Source organism: Phasianus colchicus, chromosome 6, assembly GCF_987193195.1.
Source record: "Phasianus colchicus chromosome 6, bPhaCol1.hap1.1, whole genome shotgun sequence".
NCBI lineage: Eukaryota > Metazoa > Chordata > Aves > Galliformes > Phasianidae > Phasianus > Phasianus colchicus.
The window spans coordinates 20,761,800-20,778,725 of record NC_143441.1 but is presented as its reverse complement, the minus strand read 5'-3'; the positions used below and the strand labels follow the sequence as shown (position 1 = coordinate 20,778,725).

Genomic DNA, 16,926 nt, shown 5'->3' with positions numbered 1-16,926 from the left:
ATAACCTTTCTCAGGAAAGACCAGACAATGCATTGTTCCAGAGCAACTATCCCTCTGGAGAATTTCAGCATAGTTACATCACTTGAGAACCGTTTCAAGATGGATGTAATCACCACTCAACACAGCTTGTGGCCAATGATCCACCTCTACTCTTGAGGCAAGCTGAACAGCAGCCAAGTGCAAAGCCACCATTCCCTTCAAATCACCGAGGAGCTGGTGGTATTCAGCACACTGCAGGGCAAAAGATGGTGTTTCATTATAATCATGAGCTAAATCCTTCCATCTTCCCCCTTATACCATCCCTCCGCTTCCTGAATTTTATTTATTTATTTTTTTAATCAGAGCAATTCTGAAGTTCTAAGAATAAAAAGAATTTATCATAACAAGGAGAAAATTTAACTTGTGCTTTATTGAACTCTTTAATTGGGGCAGAAAAAAAACCCTGAATTCTTTCACTTTTATTTTTACATCTGGTAAAAAGTATGGAATTCAGAGAATTTGTGCCAAGTTTTGACTGGGAATGAATTTTTACATCCAAGTTATAAATGGCTAGGGAAATGGAGTGGTTTAAAATGCAAATGCAGGGATATTAATTATTGTTGTTATTGGGACATTTACAAGAATAGCATGAGCAGTATTTTAGAACAAGTAATGTCTAATCTTTTAAAACTACTCTAAAAAAAATAGAGGTAGAATAAAAAATAGTATTAAAAAGTGAATTCCCATAATGTTTTAGTTTGTTCTGTCTGAAAATTTATTTGAAGTCTGGAAATGCCTGGTGTGTGTATTCACTATTTTATAACTTAATTTGTTCAACAAGAACAGCAGTATTTTAACAACCTGAAACAATTTCACGATTAAAGCACTGCCGGCTTCATCAGCGCTAAAGAGCTCACTGAAAACTATCTAATCTTTATAAGGCAGAGACTCATAATTTAACTGCTGAGAACAAATGAAAAGTATAATTCTTTTTGTGTTGCTTTAGTAGTAACATGTGGTGACAGCAAAGTATTAGCATAAGCCAGAACTTGGTCACACTTTTCTTTCCAGGCATGTAGCAAATATCTGATGTCTATGCAAATTTCACCCAAAGCAGAGTTGTCCCAGCTGGAAAGACATACATTGAAAGGTAAATTACACAAAGCTGAGACCATCTGGACTAAAATACACTGTCAATAGGATTTTAAATCGACTAATTCCATAGAACGAAGGGTAATATATTAAGTATGTACAATGGTGTTTTAAGGATTTTACCTAACGCCGCTAGAAACAGAAAAAAATGAGAAATGATAAAAATTGAATACAAATCAATTTTGCTATTTTCTTGGAATGTGATTTTGAAATTTGCATAGCTGAAATTTAGTGGTATTCTACACACACCATACGTTCAAGTTCATGAATGCCTATTTTCTGACAAATGGCAGGTTCAGGGAGCCAGCAAGCCCAAGCTATTACATGAATGACATGTACAAGCAATTCCACTCAAATGACAGTATTTTAAATTGCAAGCTGGATTTCTCAACAGTGATGAACAGAGCAGGAGGTACATAAGTCCTGTGCTCAAATAAAGGCAAGACCTAGGAATTTCATTATCTATGCTTGTTAAAACAACCTCCTGTTTTCTAAAGTGTTAAAAAATAAATTAAAATGAAACCTCTGAAATGTGCAGTAGGTCTCTCAGCATAGACATTTTCACATTGGCTGTTGGTACTACATGGTTCTATGCAGGCTGTTACTAGAAAGAATGCCTTGACAGAACACCTTGGAAGCTTTGTTTCTTGTTCAAACCACACACTAAAAAAGCAGATGTGTAGAAAAATTAACAGCTAAAGGAAGGAAAGTCAACCAAACCTTATGAACCACGGCAGTCTTCACTTAAGATTGTGGAAATCTCTATTGTTAATTCACACTGCACTGCTCATCTTGTCCAGTCTTGGAAAACTAATCTCTGTGTTATGTATCAGGGAATTTTAAGTAACATCTGTTTCACTGAGATTAAATTAACATATTTGTATTTGATTAACTTATTAACAGTAGTTCTCAATATGTTGCAGAAACAGACACCAACTAGAGAAATGCAATTGACAACACCACCTGTCTGATAATGCTAGGAAAGAGCAGTTTGAAACTTGCGCTAGGTCAACAGAGGAAATATTTGATGAAAAGTACATTTAAGGTGTTTTATGTGCTACTGTGAATATTTGTTATACCAGTACTCTAATCTGTGCATTAAACATTTCCCATTTCATCCCTACAGAATTGGAAGTGTGCATCCATCTTAACTTGGCTGCTGTCAGCAATCTTTCTTTAGTAACTGTGACCCAAACAGCATCTTCAACAAAAGCAGGACACCAGAAAAGATTCCATTCAAAATGCCTCCTCCTGTAGCTCACCTAAAGGTGTTCTAAAATACAGATTCTCAGTCTCTAAGCTGCAATGCATGGACAGATGTGAAGAGCAAATATGACTTCCTTACATTCTACTCTATTCTCCCTCCACTCTCTTCTCCTATCTGTTACAAGATCCTTTACCTCACAGCAGGAAGTCTTTAATATCCTGACACCTTCTCTTAACTTACATGACACTTCCTAAATCACACAGCATCTCAACAAATCAATTGCAAAACATCACGTCTCTCTCTACTAATTTGATACACTGAGAATTAGAAAAGCTCTGAAGTAATTCAGAAACGAATCACAGAAGTACATCCTGAGTTGCATTATATTCATTTTCACAAGAGACCAGGAGAAAAAAGAACGCAAATGTGCATTCAGGATGCCAAGGCTAATGGTGGCTAGGCCTCACAACTCTGAGATGCTTTGGCTGAATTCCTCCTCAGGGCTCTGGCTTCGTTCTCCTGAAAGCTGCACCACACAAGCAACCACAAAAATGTTGCCTTCTGAGAACTGCTGCTCTCATGAAGAAAACTTCTCAGTATACCTTCTTAATATATGTACAGTTTCCAGGCTTGATACTTCAAAGTAATTGTTCATATAATTATCTAGCTGTGTCTTCAGAGTCTGCCATCTGAAAACAGCCATATTTCAGCTAACGTGAACCATTTGTTGAAAAGTTAGCATAAATGTTTGGGTGCAGAGAAAATACGCACACTGCCCACTGCTCCAGGCTGAGAGTGTTCGTCCTTTTAGATACTGCTCCCCATCTCCACTACCATAGGATACCTAATCCCAACTCCACAAGCCTTACGTACACTTGTCTGCAGCAGGCAGCATCTTCAGGAAATGAGGTATTAAAGAGAAGTAAAGAGAAGGAAGATTGAATTCGGCAAGTTTCTTGGATAATCTGGGCAATGCTTACATCAAGTTCCCCCTAGAACTGCTTCTGTCTTACACTGTTCTTTACAACTCCCAGTGTGCTGAAGCTGCATTATAGCACAGCACTTAATTTCTCATAGGTGTTTAGAGAATCCCTTAAGGACAAACTAGAGGAAGCATAAGTGTCAAACATATGGACTGTCAAGTCCATACAGAGTTTTGCATTAGATGATATGAACAGAACACAAATTGCTTATGACCACTAAAAATAATGGAAATCTACTTTCCTAAAACACTTGCATGCCAAGGCTGGTTCAGGGCTGCTCTGCCAGAAAACAGCCGAGTCCTTCCCTCAGAGCATTCCTGAGGGTCTTTCTTGCTCAGCCAAGAACTTATTAGATGAAGATGAGAATAATTCATCTAACTTTAAGATCTCTATCCTATTGTTAAGCCTGCTCAAAAAGGCAAGTAGGTTCCACAACTTTGGCACCAAGTATGGTAGGTTCCTTGAAACCAGGCTTCATAAAGACATATCTTTTGTGAGATCACTTCAGATTTATTACTCAATTTTATTTTGTCAAACACATTCGCACATATTGGAAATTAACTAAAAATTCAGCAGCTTCAAGTGCTGCCTAAGCTGATTTCACATTGTTGACAGAGAAATAAGGAGGAAACTCTTTGTTAGCGGCATCCCAGAAGAGTAATACCAAGTCCCAGACACTCAAACACGCAATCATGCCATGTGCTCCCATGACAGCTTACAAGAGGGATGTAGACATCAACATCAGCAAGTATCCTCTGAGGAAGAAGAATCAAGGATTTTTAAGAGATGCCCATCAGTCAGAAGATCATATTTACTAGAGACAACCTAAAATAGAAACTTTCCTTTTACATTTGCTCATAAGGGTCCAGAAATAACTCTGATGAGAAACTCAGTGTCTCCCTCTCCAGCTGCCAAAATGAGATGCTGGCCCGCACCCATCACATTGAAGTAGTCTTCCTGGACACACTTTGTGTACCCTCCTCCCTTGAATTATCCCTTCTGTTAGTTTTAGTCACCATGTACCACAGCTCATTTAACTCTTTATTACCCTCAAACACTCAATTTCTACCTCATTTTCCCCTGACAAAATACCTTCCCTGAAAGTCCCATATATGTATCCACAAGAGGAAGCTACATCATCTGCACTCATCAGCTTTTCCCCGTTCTCCGTTAAGTGGTTCAACACTGCTGTAGTACTTTGCACAGCAGGCCAAGAAGGACCAAGAGAGACTTTCTCCAGTATGGCTGGAGATGGTGCCTACACCTGCCTTTCCTCCGTGCACTTCCAGGCATGAAGAAGCCTCTTGCTTTCTACCGCCTTCCCTCCCACCTGATGGGACTCTCTAACCTTTAATCACACCTTACTTAAAAAATTACTTTTCACAGGTTTCAGCTCACTTTCACTTGATTAGGAACAAGCAATGTCCAGCTCCTCCTGAAGTCACCAGTGGTGTGAAATGACTGAAACCATGTGAAACCAATACACTTCGTGTGGCTCTATTGACACACAGTAAGTGAGCACAGATTGGCTGCAAATTCAACCCAGACTTACAAACCTCAGCAAATGTTCCTGTGAACTTGATCCAACCTTCAGGTTTGTTTCATCCAGTTTCAGGTTTCATCGTGAAAGCCTCACAGTGCCCTACACATTGCCCCAATAAACGATGTCTCAAACAAAATGAGGACATCAGCAGAAATGAAGAGCTCTTCAGATAGCAATGTTTTAGTTTTATACCATATGTGAGAACATGCACTGACAAGCAGCACGCATACAATTACTGCTGTTACAAATCAAAAATTGTTCACTGCTAATGGACTTCTACTTTATTACCATTTTTGCCAAGAAACTATTCTCAAGAAATACCTCTGTGACATATTTCTTTTTTTTCTTCCCCCATTGTAATCATTTACAAAGAAACTGTGAGCCTTTTCATCACCATGCTGGAATAAAAAAAAAAAAAATCAGCATGCTTTTCAGATATCCAGGATGTGAAACAGGTTGGAAGCAGCATTTTCTTCATGCAGACACCATCACTGAGGTGGCATTGGGGAAGGAAAAATAATGATGAGGAAATGGAACATCTTTTATAGATCGTAAGATACAATGCCAAAATACACTTAATGGCCTAGCTCACTGAACATACGAGGTCTTTTGCTACAAAACTGGTATTACTGGCCACGTTTCCTTACATCCCCTCAACCATATTTAAACAATAAATAAATAATCTCTAGACTTACTATACTTTTGGGAAAGGATGTAGATTTTTTTTCTTACACTGCATATCGCATAAGCAAAATATTGTAAATTTAATAGTCCGAACTCAAAACTATTATAGCCAGTTAGGAAAGTTATAACCAGTTATAGGAATGGTTTAGCTCCTGCACAAAAATGTTGCTGAAGGAAAAATAAGCTTCATGATAAGTCACAAGATAATCAGCTCCAACCTCTTATAAGCAACATTCTGCTTAGATCACTGAAGTCAGACCTCACTTATGCAGATGTGGCTTGTAAAAGAAGTTAATCAGAAACTGCAACAGGAAATTTCCCATAACAGATTTAGAGGCTGATACACCTGAAGTCAATGTACCTACCATTCCAGACTGTGGACCTTACTGGACTGGCCTCTAAATCTAAAGGGAAATCATTATTGACTGCAAGGAACGTACACCAGCAGAGCAGCTGTACTGTCTGAAGTTTCAAGCTTAGAACAGCATAACTGCACAGCTAACTTAACAGATGAGCAACTTCAAAACTAGTTATGAATGCACAGTAACATCTCAGAGGCCCTTAAAACATACAATGTGAACGATCAGTTACATGTACTGAACCCCAGGTGCAGTAGGAATAAATGAGGGCATACTGCATGTAGAATTAAAAAAAAATAGAAGTTGCTATCTTGTGATTATACACTTAGTTCTATCATACTTATTTCATCCACCAGAGGTTTTACAACTCTTTCTTCCAACCTCCTACATTAAGCACTGAAGAACAAAAAATAATAATGGGAAGCATCAGGTTGTATAATGACTGTTTGCCTTTTGTTAACAGCACTACCCAGCTGACATAGTTAAACTGCTTAACAACTTTTGGTAAATAATGATCAGCTAGAAACAGCATGTGAGCAAGTAAGATAAATAATAGAAAGGGAGGTCATGCATACACAGAGACACCTTTCTGAAGAGAGGGAAGTGTTTTCCATGTTTTTTTTAATCCTTTAGTATGAGCATCTCAGATCGGAAGTCAACACAGGGAAGGAAGCTGTGTGCTAACTTTGTTTTTGCTGAAAGCACTTTACATCGCTGTAGCAGCAAGGGAATGTGCCACCATAAATTATCAAGGAATGCTCCACCACCACAGCAACTATGGGTAAGCAGATGTCAAGAGGAACAGTCTTGTATCCATATTACTAAAACAGGTATACAACCAAAAAATTCCCAGCCTGAGTGTTTTGGGGCAAGTTATGGATTCATGGCACAAGGTCAATCCTTGACACTGATGGTGGCCAAAAAGAAAAGTTATTTATATGCAGCTGTGGAGCAACTTGCCTCTTCTGCACCTCCACCCAGAACATCCCTTCATCAGCTTGTAAGAATGCACCAAGATCATAAGTCCTCCTCAAAGCCAACACACTGCCAGCATTGCCCAGACTGCAACAGAAAGGGACACAAGTGGCAGAAGACTGATGAGGCTGGGGGCAGGAGGAAAGGCATAGAAAACAGCAGGAGCAGAAGTCAGCTACCAAGAGTTAGGAAGCATACAGCTTCATCATTACAAACAAAACAGGTTGCAGAACTCATTGCAACAGTTTCATTAGAAATATAATTAACACATCTGATACATTAAGAAAGGCTACAAAAAGACTATATGGAGAGAAGCTAGAAGAACAAGGATACACCAAATGACTATATCTACACCTGCAGATGAAATCACATTTGTAATTATTTCTGTCTCTGCCTGTATCCTTAATACACCAATACTCCAACAATAGTAAAGAAAGAAAACATTTCTCAATTCACAAAATATTAAATCATTTTGACTAATTCTTCTATAGCTGAGCCAAATTAACTGAATAAAGCCTCCTTTCAATAGCATTTGCTTAGGGAATCAAGCAAACAATTTGTGGAACTGTTCCATGCCACCTCAATCTAGTACAAGTCACTTAAACAATGCATAATGCCAACATACAAAGTAACTATTATTAAAATACACTGAATCAGGTTTTAGAGCTAGAATGAGTGAAAAGTATACAAGTGCCTACTTGTACGCCCAAGTACTTTCAAGAACTGTACATCACAAGCGGCCCTGTACCTGAACCAAGGGGTGCACATGCTTACCTTCAGATAAGCAACAGATGTGGTACTCAATGCATTGCTCTGTAAGGATTTCTATTCTGATCTACTTTTTTGTGCAAATTCTTCACTTCTATCACCTTGTAAAGTATCATCCCTTTTCAAGGTGGGAACAAGGAGCTTTGGAAAAATTCAAGGTCAAGATGTAAGCAATGAAATAAAGGAAAATCTTATGGTTTTGTACGTTTCTACTCTACTGAAAAATTATTTTCTGATTAGGTGATGCCATACTATGTTTGCAAAAACAGTCAGATTATAAGAGAGCTTTCACAGATGATGTGCCAGGTCTTCCTTCTTAACATTAATAGCACTTTGCCTATTTGTTAAAGCAGCTTCAACGTTAAATGAAAAGTCAAACAAAATTCAATTACACAGGAACATCTCTCATATGTTTCTTCTGATGCTATTAAACATCTCTCTACTATGTAATACTTGCTCACAATCCATGCAATCAAGCTTCACTGACTCCTTGTCATAATACATATCCTCACTGCTCTCCATTTCACCCTCAGGTTTGGTGCCCATCAGGTGCTGACTCCAGTTTTAATCCTTGTTTTGTAGCTCCATGGCATGAGGCGAACAGGGGCTTTACAGCACAGAGCACAAGTTGCTTGCAGCTATGCATTAAAAGGTGTGAGGTGACTGTTACAGTCTGTCATTCTGTCCCCAGGTCTCAGAGAGCCATCTCTGAGAGCATTTCATGGAAGCCTGCAAACTCCCTGGTCAGCATGCTGAACGCACTCCTGCCCTCATTAGGAAATGAGAGAAGCAGCCAGCTTCATCAAGCCCTCCACCTGGTCTCCATTTCTTTGGACACTGGAGTATTACAGAGGAAGTGGTGGGATAATGAATGCATCTTTGCAGGATATACAAAAACTTTCCTTCTGGCTCACAACCAAATCGAGAGGTCAACTCAACTGCAAAAATATTTTGGGAAAATTAAGGCTCAAACTAACACTTTGGAGTAGATTTTATGTAACGGAAGATGACATCAATATTCTTTCCTCATGAGCCAAATCTCCAACACTGCGTGTAGTCTCTCATGTGCACTTAATCTCTAGAATAAGCTACAAGCTGCCCTAAAGAAGGACCAGGGCAGCCTCTGAATGCAGCCTCCAAACTGCAGCCATGTTTCTGAATGTCTGCAAGACAAAAAGACACTGTGCAGCAACTCCATTTTGTTAGACTGACAGCTGACTGTCCCCCTCCTGCCCTTAATACTGAAGAGACCTTATGAATGTTGGGTGAAAAGCTGTTACTGAGAAGTGTTATACACAAAAGTGAGAAAGAGGGGAATGAAGTTCCCAAAGGCATTTCAGGAATTATTCCGGAATGTAGCCTGTTACAATTCAATAAATTGCAAACTAGTGGGCCACTCCTTACTAGAAGAATACACAATATTAGAGCATATAAAAACTAGTATAGGAAAATAAGTAATGCACTACAGTTTGAACTACTAAATTTATTTGAAAATCTCATTTTTAAGTCTTGCTGCAGGCTGATCTTATGCACACCTTTTCATAACAAACCTATTACTATGAAACAAATCAGTAGTTTTAAAAAATTGTATCAGTAAAACTAGAAAAAGCAGAACTACTTCATAAGAAACAAAAAAACAAACAAAAACCCATACACAACCAAAGCCACAAAAAACTCCAGTTGTTCTATATGACAAGAAAACTGCAGATAAAAAAAACACAAACACACACCAGGCTCCAGTTGAGGAATACAACTGGCTGGTCTAGAGTGCCTTACCCGGGATGGCAAATTCCTGATCTGTAAGTCACTATGTTTAGCTCAGATGGTCATGACAAGCTTTCAGCAAGACAATGGATAAAAAGGAACTTCCCTAGAAAGCCTGCAGTTTCCTCTGTGTCATGTTTTGTTGCTGATAGTGGTTTAAAAAACAAATAAAAATCAAGAACACCACAACAGCAACCACCATAAGGACAGGAGGAAAGCAGCTGTCAACAACAGCCATTTCTGTGAGCAAAAGGTAGAAAGAGCAGTGACTAGTTTTATCCCTTTTGTCTTCAGTCACACTTGAAAGAAAACTTGTGCACCAATGTAAAATTTTTTGATCGTCCTTTACTCTGAAATCAAAGAGTATCAGAATTTCCACAACTTCTTTCTGCAGAAACTGGTGCATTAGTGTCATTTTTTAAATAGTTCTGCAAGCATGTTAAATAGCTGTAATATAAATTATGAGCATTTTCTGTTTATATTCCAGAATCTAATCTCATTGTGCAAGCACACAGAAATGATACTGAGAGGGCTGTTACCCACCATATGAATGACAATGAAATGATTTCTTTTTGAGGCAAATACATTCCTTCTGAAAGCACTACCACTGCTTATGGTTGTATTTAAGCATGTTTATTTTAAAATCAGAGAACAGAATTGTTTTCTTTTTAAGAAGGAAACCAAAGAATTATTTCCCTCCTTCCCCATAAAGAAGTGACCTGTCCAAGAGTAAATGGAAAAATACATGTAGAAAACTGGAAATTGAAACAGGATCCAGTGCCAGAAAGACAAAGCAATTTTTTCATCAATTTTGGTATGCCACATTGACCAAAGATGAAGAAAATCCTCATAAAGACAAAGCTCTTGAAAGCCTTGGGGACTTACACTGATGGCTCTGCTGTTTGGTAACTAAACTGCACACAGAAGTGTGTGAACACACACTCCCAAGGAACAATGGGGACTTAAAAACAATTCTTTCACTGGAGACTTTTGCGTGCATCAGAAGTAAAGAGATGAATATTTCTTTTCTATGAATTTTCCACATGAACAATGCCAGAAAAAAAGCTAATCACCTCTCAATTAAAAACAAAAAACAACCTTACAACTAAAACACATTCTTTCAGCGTCCTACACTTTTCAATTCATTTTATAATTCCTATTTCAGGGCATGGCATTAGGGTTTTTCTTAAAATGCCAATCTGCTTTTTGATCTTTACAGCTGACATGAAATAAAAGAGCTGTACATTATATAAATCTTCGGTTTCGCTTAGCTTGAAACTGATAAAAAGAGAAAAGAGAAAACAAAGCCAACTGCATAAATCCTTCCAAACCAAAAGGCATTCCCCTCACTCTAACTAAAATTCATTTCTGCACATCTTGTTTGAATTATCATCTGAAGTTTGTCTTGTTCCATCTCCAAACAAGTCAAAAAGCAGAGCATAAAGATATGGCTACATGAATAAAAACACATGATCTACTCGGTCACTGCAAACATAAAAATAAGCTCACACAGAAAAATATTATCTGGCAATTGATGTGTTACTTTGATCCCTTTGTTTCTGTATTCTGTCATATGCATTGAAGCCAGCAGCTACTGGAAGCATCAGCATGCATCTTCAATGAGATGAGAATCAATAGTTAGCGGGAATCACTGCACTTCCACAGAGATATGATATTTAATTCAAGGAAGACAGCACCACATTACAGCAAGAAGTAGTTAAATTTCAAGACAAAGGGCAAGAGCTGTGGTAGTAAGCACAGTAGGATGCATCTAATCCAAACACGTGGTACAGCTATAGATTTCTGGATTCACAAGCTCGGACTTTCTTGTGTGGAAAAAATGATCTCCAGCAGGATTCAAAAAAATGGAAAAATTTTTCTGGCCTTTATTCTTCCACTTCTGAATCACGATGAGAGATTAAACTCATGCAAGATGTTGGAAAAACCCCTGAAGAGGTCAGTTTGTTTTCTTTAGTTACTATTTTGTTTTGCTTTTTCATTTAGAAAGTCAAATTAACTGTTCTGAGATTTAAAATCTTATGTATTTCCTTGTAGCATGTCCTAATAAATCTGCAAAGTACTACCAAAAATGCACCTTCAAAGCTGAAATCTCCAGCCTGAACTGAAAAAACTGATCTGGTCTGACCTCCTGTTTATCAGATGAATGCTACAGTGAAGTCATTTTAGAGGAAGATTCTCACTATTTCAGGAAGGTTCTATTCTGCACATGCTTTCTGACAAAAACCTTCACTTAGATAGTAAGCAAAGAGAAACAAGCTTACATCTCTCCAGCTTCACGATTTTAACAGTTTCTTCAATCCAAACTGTGCTCCAACAGTCATTCAACTGAAGGCACACCAAAATCACAAGGAAGAGAAGAGAAATCTCAAGAGGATAAATTATGTCCTATCTCAAGACAGTCAATAGCTTTATGACTGAAACACTCCTAAAAGATCAAAGAGGAGGAAATTGAATCTTTGTTTTCTACACATTATACAAGCGTAAGTCAGTATATTTATCCAACATGCTTACAGTGAAAACCAAAGTGATACACAGAACCAACTTGCAGAGAAAACTCACTAAACACACCACATTGGATATCTGCAGTGACAGAAAATGGATATGAATGGAGGTGACCAATGGGAAGAGAAAACCTCCTGTACAGAAAGGAATAAGACTTCAGATTTCTATCTAGTACTGAACTCAGAGCCTTAGTGAAAAAAAAGAGTCAATGCCAAAGAAATAAGTTGCCAGTATCATGTGGCTTGAATGCTCTGCTGGGAAGCCACGTGGACAGAGTCAAAGAGCAATGCTTCTAAATCAAAAACATTCAGGTTGGGTATCAGGGAAAGGTTCTTCACCAGAAAGTGGTTGGGCACTGGACCAGCATCCCTAAGGAAATGGTCACAGCTTTGAGCTGCCAGAGCTCAAGAAGAGTCTGGACAATGCTCTAAGGCACATGGTCTGATTTTTGGGTGGTCCTGTGTGGAGGCCAGGAGTTGGACACCATGATCCATATGGGACCTTTCCAACACAGAATACTCTATGATTCTTCTTATTTCATTAGTAACATATGTATGCTAAATATATTGCTACCTGAAGACTGACCACTTTTTAAAATAACTTACAAATTAATATTAAATCCTATAATTAACAGCAGTACAATCAAAATTAGTAAGCTAGACAACACAGTGGGAGTTTACAGCAGTTAGGTCTTCATAAGCAATTAAGTCCTTTCACAAAAGTGTTCAAAGAAACATTTGATTTTATTTCAAGTTAAAGTTATTAAAAAGAGAAACAAAGTTGGGAAATCTGTTCTGGAGAAGTCAAAGATCAGCAAGACAAAAGGGAAAAGAGAGGCCTGGCACCTACAGGAATTAAAAATGGTAACAGTGAGGGCAAAATCTTACTAGTTAATATCAGAATGAGAAGTAGAAATGTCAGGACTGGCTGGAGCAATCTAGTGACCCAAGAATGACATCCAGCCTTCATCACAGGCTTTGTTTGCACACAAGAGTAAGGTTTATAGACATGCAGGTAACACTGAGAATATCATTCCCAGCATTCTGTAACTGCTTTCATGACTGATGCTTAAAAAATATTGTTATAACTTTTCTTTTATATTCTCAATCATCAACAGAAACCTACTTTTAAAAAAGAACCTAGTATTAAAGTAATTTGAAGTATTTGGTAGCTTTTTAGAGATTTTAAGATTAAAACAGTCTTTGCTTTCACCGTTTCCTCAGTGTGACTTGGAATAGAAACACTAATATAATTAACACAGTTTATTTTCAGTTGTATTAGTATTCTAGTTTCCTTTTTTTTGCCTGACTACAATAAGTTTTTAATTAAAGCAATTTCTGTGTCAAAGGATAGAAAAAATAGTTACTTTTATTAGAAACCATACCAAATGCCTTTTTATGGCACATGCTTCCAATACTACAAGCTTGTATAGCACTTCCCACCTACCATCTTGAAGGCACAAGGAGCTTTACTCCAATCAAGCTTTGCTCCCATTTCTGATCCTCACCATCTGAAAGTGCTGAGTCCAGATGGCTTCTGAAATATTTTAAAACATTCAAATAATGAGAACTCCCTCTCCAGTAAGCCCACAATCCTAAAGGCCTCGACAGTATGCTACAACTCCAGAGCTTCATATTCCATACAGAACAGCAAGCCTGAGAGCCATCTCCACTGAAGTCCCAAGCAACAGACTCAGAGGCACAAAGAGGTGAATATATTCCCCAAAAGATTAAGCAAAATCCACACCCATTATAATTAAAGCCACACTGAATTTAAGAAATAGAATAAGCAATACTATAGACACTAACCATTGTAGTTCAATGCAATGAGAAATATGAAGAAGTTGCAGGCAAAGAACTATCTCTAGGAACTACTGGAGGATGTAGATCCAATTGCTTGTACCCAGCTACTGACAGACCACTGCCAGTGCCCCACCCATGCAGCAGCACCACTGGACTCCCTGCACACAAACTACTCCTCTATTTACAGACTAGAATCAGATTAATTTTGTCTGCTTTGCAGCAATGCATCTTACTCCAATTTTGTCTTTTAAAAGGGAAAAAAGAAAGCAAATAGAAACAGCGCATTAAGACTACATTAAACTCTGTCTGAGAAAAGGACTTGCTGCAATCCAGTCAGTGACCATTAGAAGTGTTTGATGTAGAGATAAACTATTATAGCCTATAATTTATATTTTGTCTGCCAGTTTGAAAAGAAACTTTCTGACTGCATGAGGATCACACACTATGGAAATGGCATCTGTGTGTAGTTACTGAAGGCCGTAATGGCAGTAAATTTCCAGCGTAGGAAGAGGCTGAGCCTTACAGACATCCGCAATCTAAAGGCTGTTTCAGAATTTAAGTGCATATACAATACTGTCAAATTAACATGCCTGAGAAAACCCCGGGAGTAGAAGGGAGATGGACACAAGAGTATGTTTCAGATTGTCAACAAGACTCCTCTTGTCTCTTCTTTTTGCTTTATTGATACTTTATCCTCCCAGCTATCCAATCAGACAACTCAGATTTGTGTTTTATTGTTTTAGCTTACAGTGGCCACTATGCAACAGGGCCATGAGCAGAGTACAAAGCACACCCACTTCATCATTCTTTTATATTTTTCCTACATCAATATATATTAAGTATACATTCTAAGTATATCTTAGAATGTAATTTTGACAAGCCCTGAGAATCACAAGTCTGTTTTCCCAGGCTTCCCAAGAACATGCTGAATATACAGACCTGCAGAGGAAGATTGTTTTAAGGTCTGGAAGTCACAGCAGGAATGAAACTAAGTTCAGTTCCACTTGGAAGCCATAAAAACACGGGTTTAAAAAAATGTGCAGCAGTATCTGGTGTTTGATATCTAACGGTACGCAACATGTTTATGACATGTATTAGGCTACAAAATCAGAGCCCATAGCCTAGGACAACAAAACAGAACCCAGCTCTGGCATATGTAGCGGGAAATAGAAAGGCATGTCTATTAGTGTAATGGATATTGCTGCTCCCTCAAGAGCCTGAGCCGCCCAGAGCAGGTGGTTCAGTGAAAGACATCAGCACTTATAGAAGGAAAATTAAATCACAGCTAGAAGAATAATTAAATAGCAGCTGATTTAAGTAAGATAAAGATTGGGTTTTGCTCCAAAAAGTACTTAAGTTAGTTCTGCACAATTATTTCTCAAAAAGAAAGTTTAGGTAAAATAGGTAGCAACTAAAACAGACTCAGTCACACAGAAATCAAGTAAAAAGGATACCAAAATCATGAAGTCTAGACAAAGGATCTTTACTTTTAAAAGCAGTTTTTGATTTTGAATCAGACAATCCAGTCCCGTGGACTTAAAACAGCTTTTTCCTAATTTTTATAAAACTTCCCTTCCCCTCACATTAAGTAAAACAACCACAGAAGGAACAAGAGAAAACGCCCAAGTATATAATGGAAAAAGAGAAGCAAACCAATATACATGACTACATACCAAGCCTACATAGTGCAAAAGAAGTTTTATACATTACATGAGATCAACAGAAGTTAAGTGTTAAAAAGGGTCATGGTTAATTTCAAAATACGCTTTAAAAGAGTAAGACTGTGTTCAGGAAGAACAGCAGCCACTGCCCAATTAGAAAATCATACCAATACCAGCTATTTGCAACTGTACCAGTCTCATGCAGTGGAGAAAATTTAGTCAATTCACCAAGTGAACATCACTTTTTACTTTCCTACCTCTTCTTTTTTCTCCCCTCACTAACACCCTTCCCTCTGCAGGAAACATTATACAAACCCCCAGCTCTCACGCTGTTCTTCACTGTAATGCAGCTCAAGACACAGCAGCTCTCCCATAGCAGAGCACTCAGGAGGTTTCAGTTCTGCCCTCAATCAATAAATGAAAAGCCAAATCTATTTTCCGTTATTTAGGTGAATGCTTCAAAAATGATAAGTTTCTTAATTTTTTTGATGTCTTAGGTTACACAGGTCTGACAGCCTCATCCCCAAGTATTTGAGCAGTACTGCAAAATGGCTGCTTTTTTTTTTTTTTTAATTGAAGTGGGTAACAATTTAGTTTAATTTTAATTCAACTGTCTTCACAAAACAGGTACTATCACAGTGTCATATAACAGAAAATGAAGTGCAATACTTAGGAATCCCCTTTTGGCATATGCATATCCACATATACTGTGCAAAACATGATCAGTTATACTTGAAAAAGAACCATACTTACCTGTTAATGTAACTTAGAGCAACATAGGTTGGCTGCTGAAGTTCTTGTTTCTCTAATACACGTGGGTCTGTATCTGAAATAAAAAAAAATACATATACTGAATTGTTTTCTGCTTTTATGCTGAAACATATGGAACTGCATACAGTGGAGTAGCACAAGCAAAAACAAGAGATAGAAAATAGCTCAACCCAGTTGATCATCATGTAGTATGCTTAGCACAGCACAATCATTTGTTCATTCATTCATAAACACAGTATTGCATTACTTTATACAAGAATTTGAAACATCAACAGTGATGTAATTTCCAACTGTCACACAGGCTTTCACAATCCCCCTCATAAATATTAGTTTTCACTGCTTTCCATGATTTACGGTGCTAAAAGGATCAAGCTTTCTTCCTTTTTAATGTAGCTATTTCTAAACATGGTTGACACATTTTGAGATGTTTCAAGACTGATTATATCTCCTCAGTTGGGACTTGATACTTTTCATCTGCATCTGAGTTTCACTTTCTCCTTTCTCTGCAGCTTATTTTTGAAACTCCGATCAGAAGTCAGAAAAAAAAAAGGCACTTGAAGCAAAATGTCTGCCAAGCAGAGCACTGCCACCACCAAAAGCCCTGAAACAAATGCAATCCAAAATCCCTGAAGTACCAACTTTCTTTCTCAAATGAAAATAATGTTTTCAATCACTATTTTCATCAACCCTTTTCAGTTAAGTTTTGCTTTTATCTGAAAAGAGAAAATATTAATTTTCTCAAACTGAAACTCACG

At 37.8% G+C, this 16,926-nt stretch overlaps 1 protein-coding gene across 3 annotated transcripts in view; it reads right to left on the bottom strand.

The window, feature by feature from the left end:
- Window positions 1-16,926, bottom strand: part of JAZF1 (JAZF zinc finger 1) — a 176,916-nt gene that overhangs the window by 68,880 nt on the left and 91,110 nt on the right. For all 3 annotated transcript variants that reach the window (XM_031590157.2, XM_090142634.1, XM_090142633.1), the window contains exon 2: window positions 16,154-16,226. In XM_031590157.2, coding sequence (XP_031446017.1) covers window positions 16,154-16,226 — 73 coding nt within the window. The remainder of the gene's footprint in view (window positions 1-16,153; window positions 16,227-16,926) is intronic.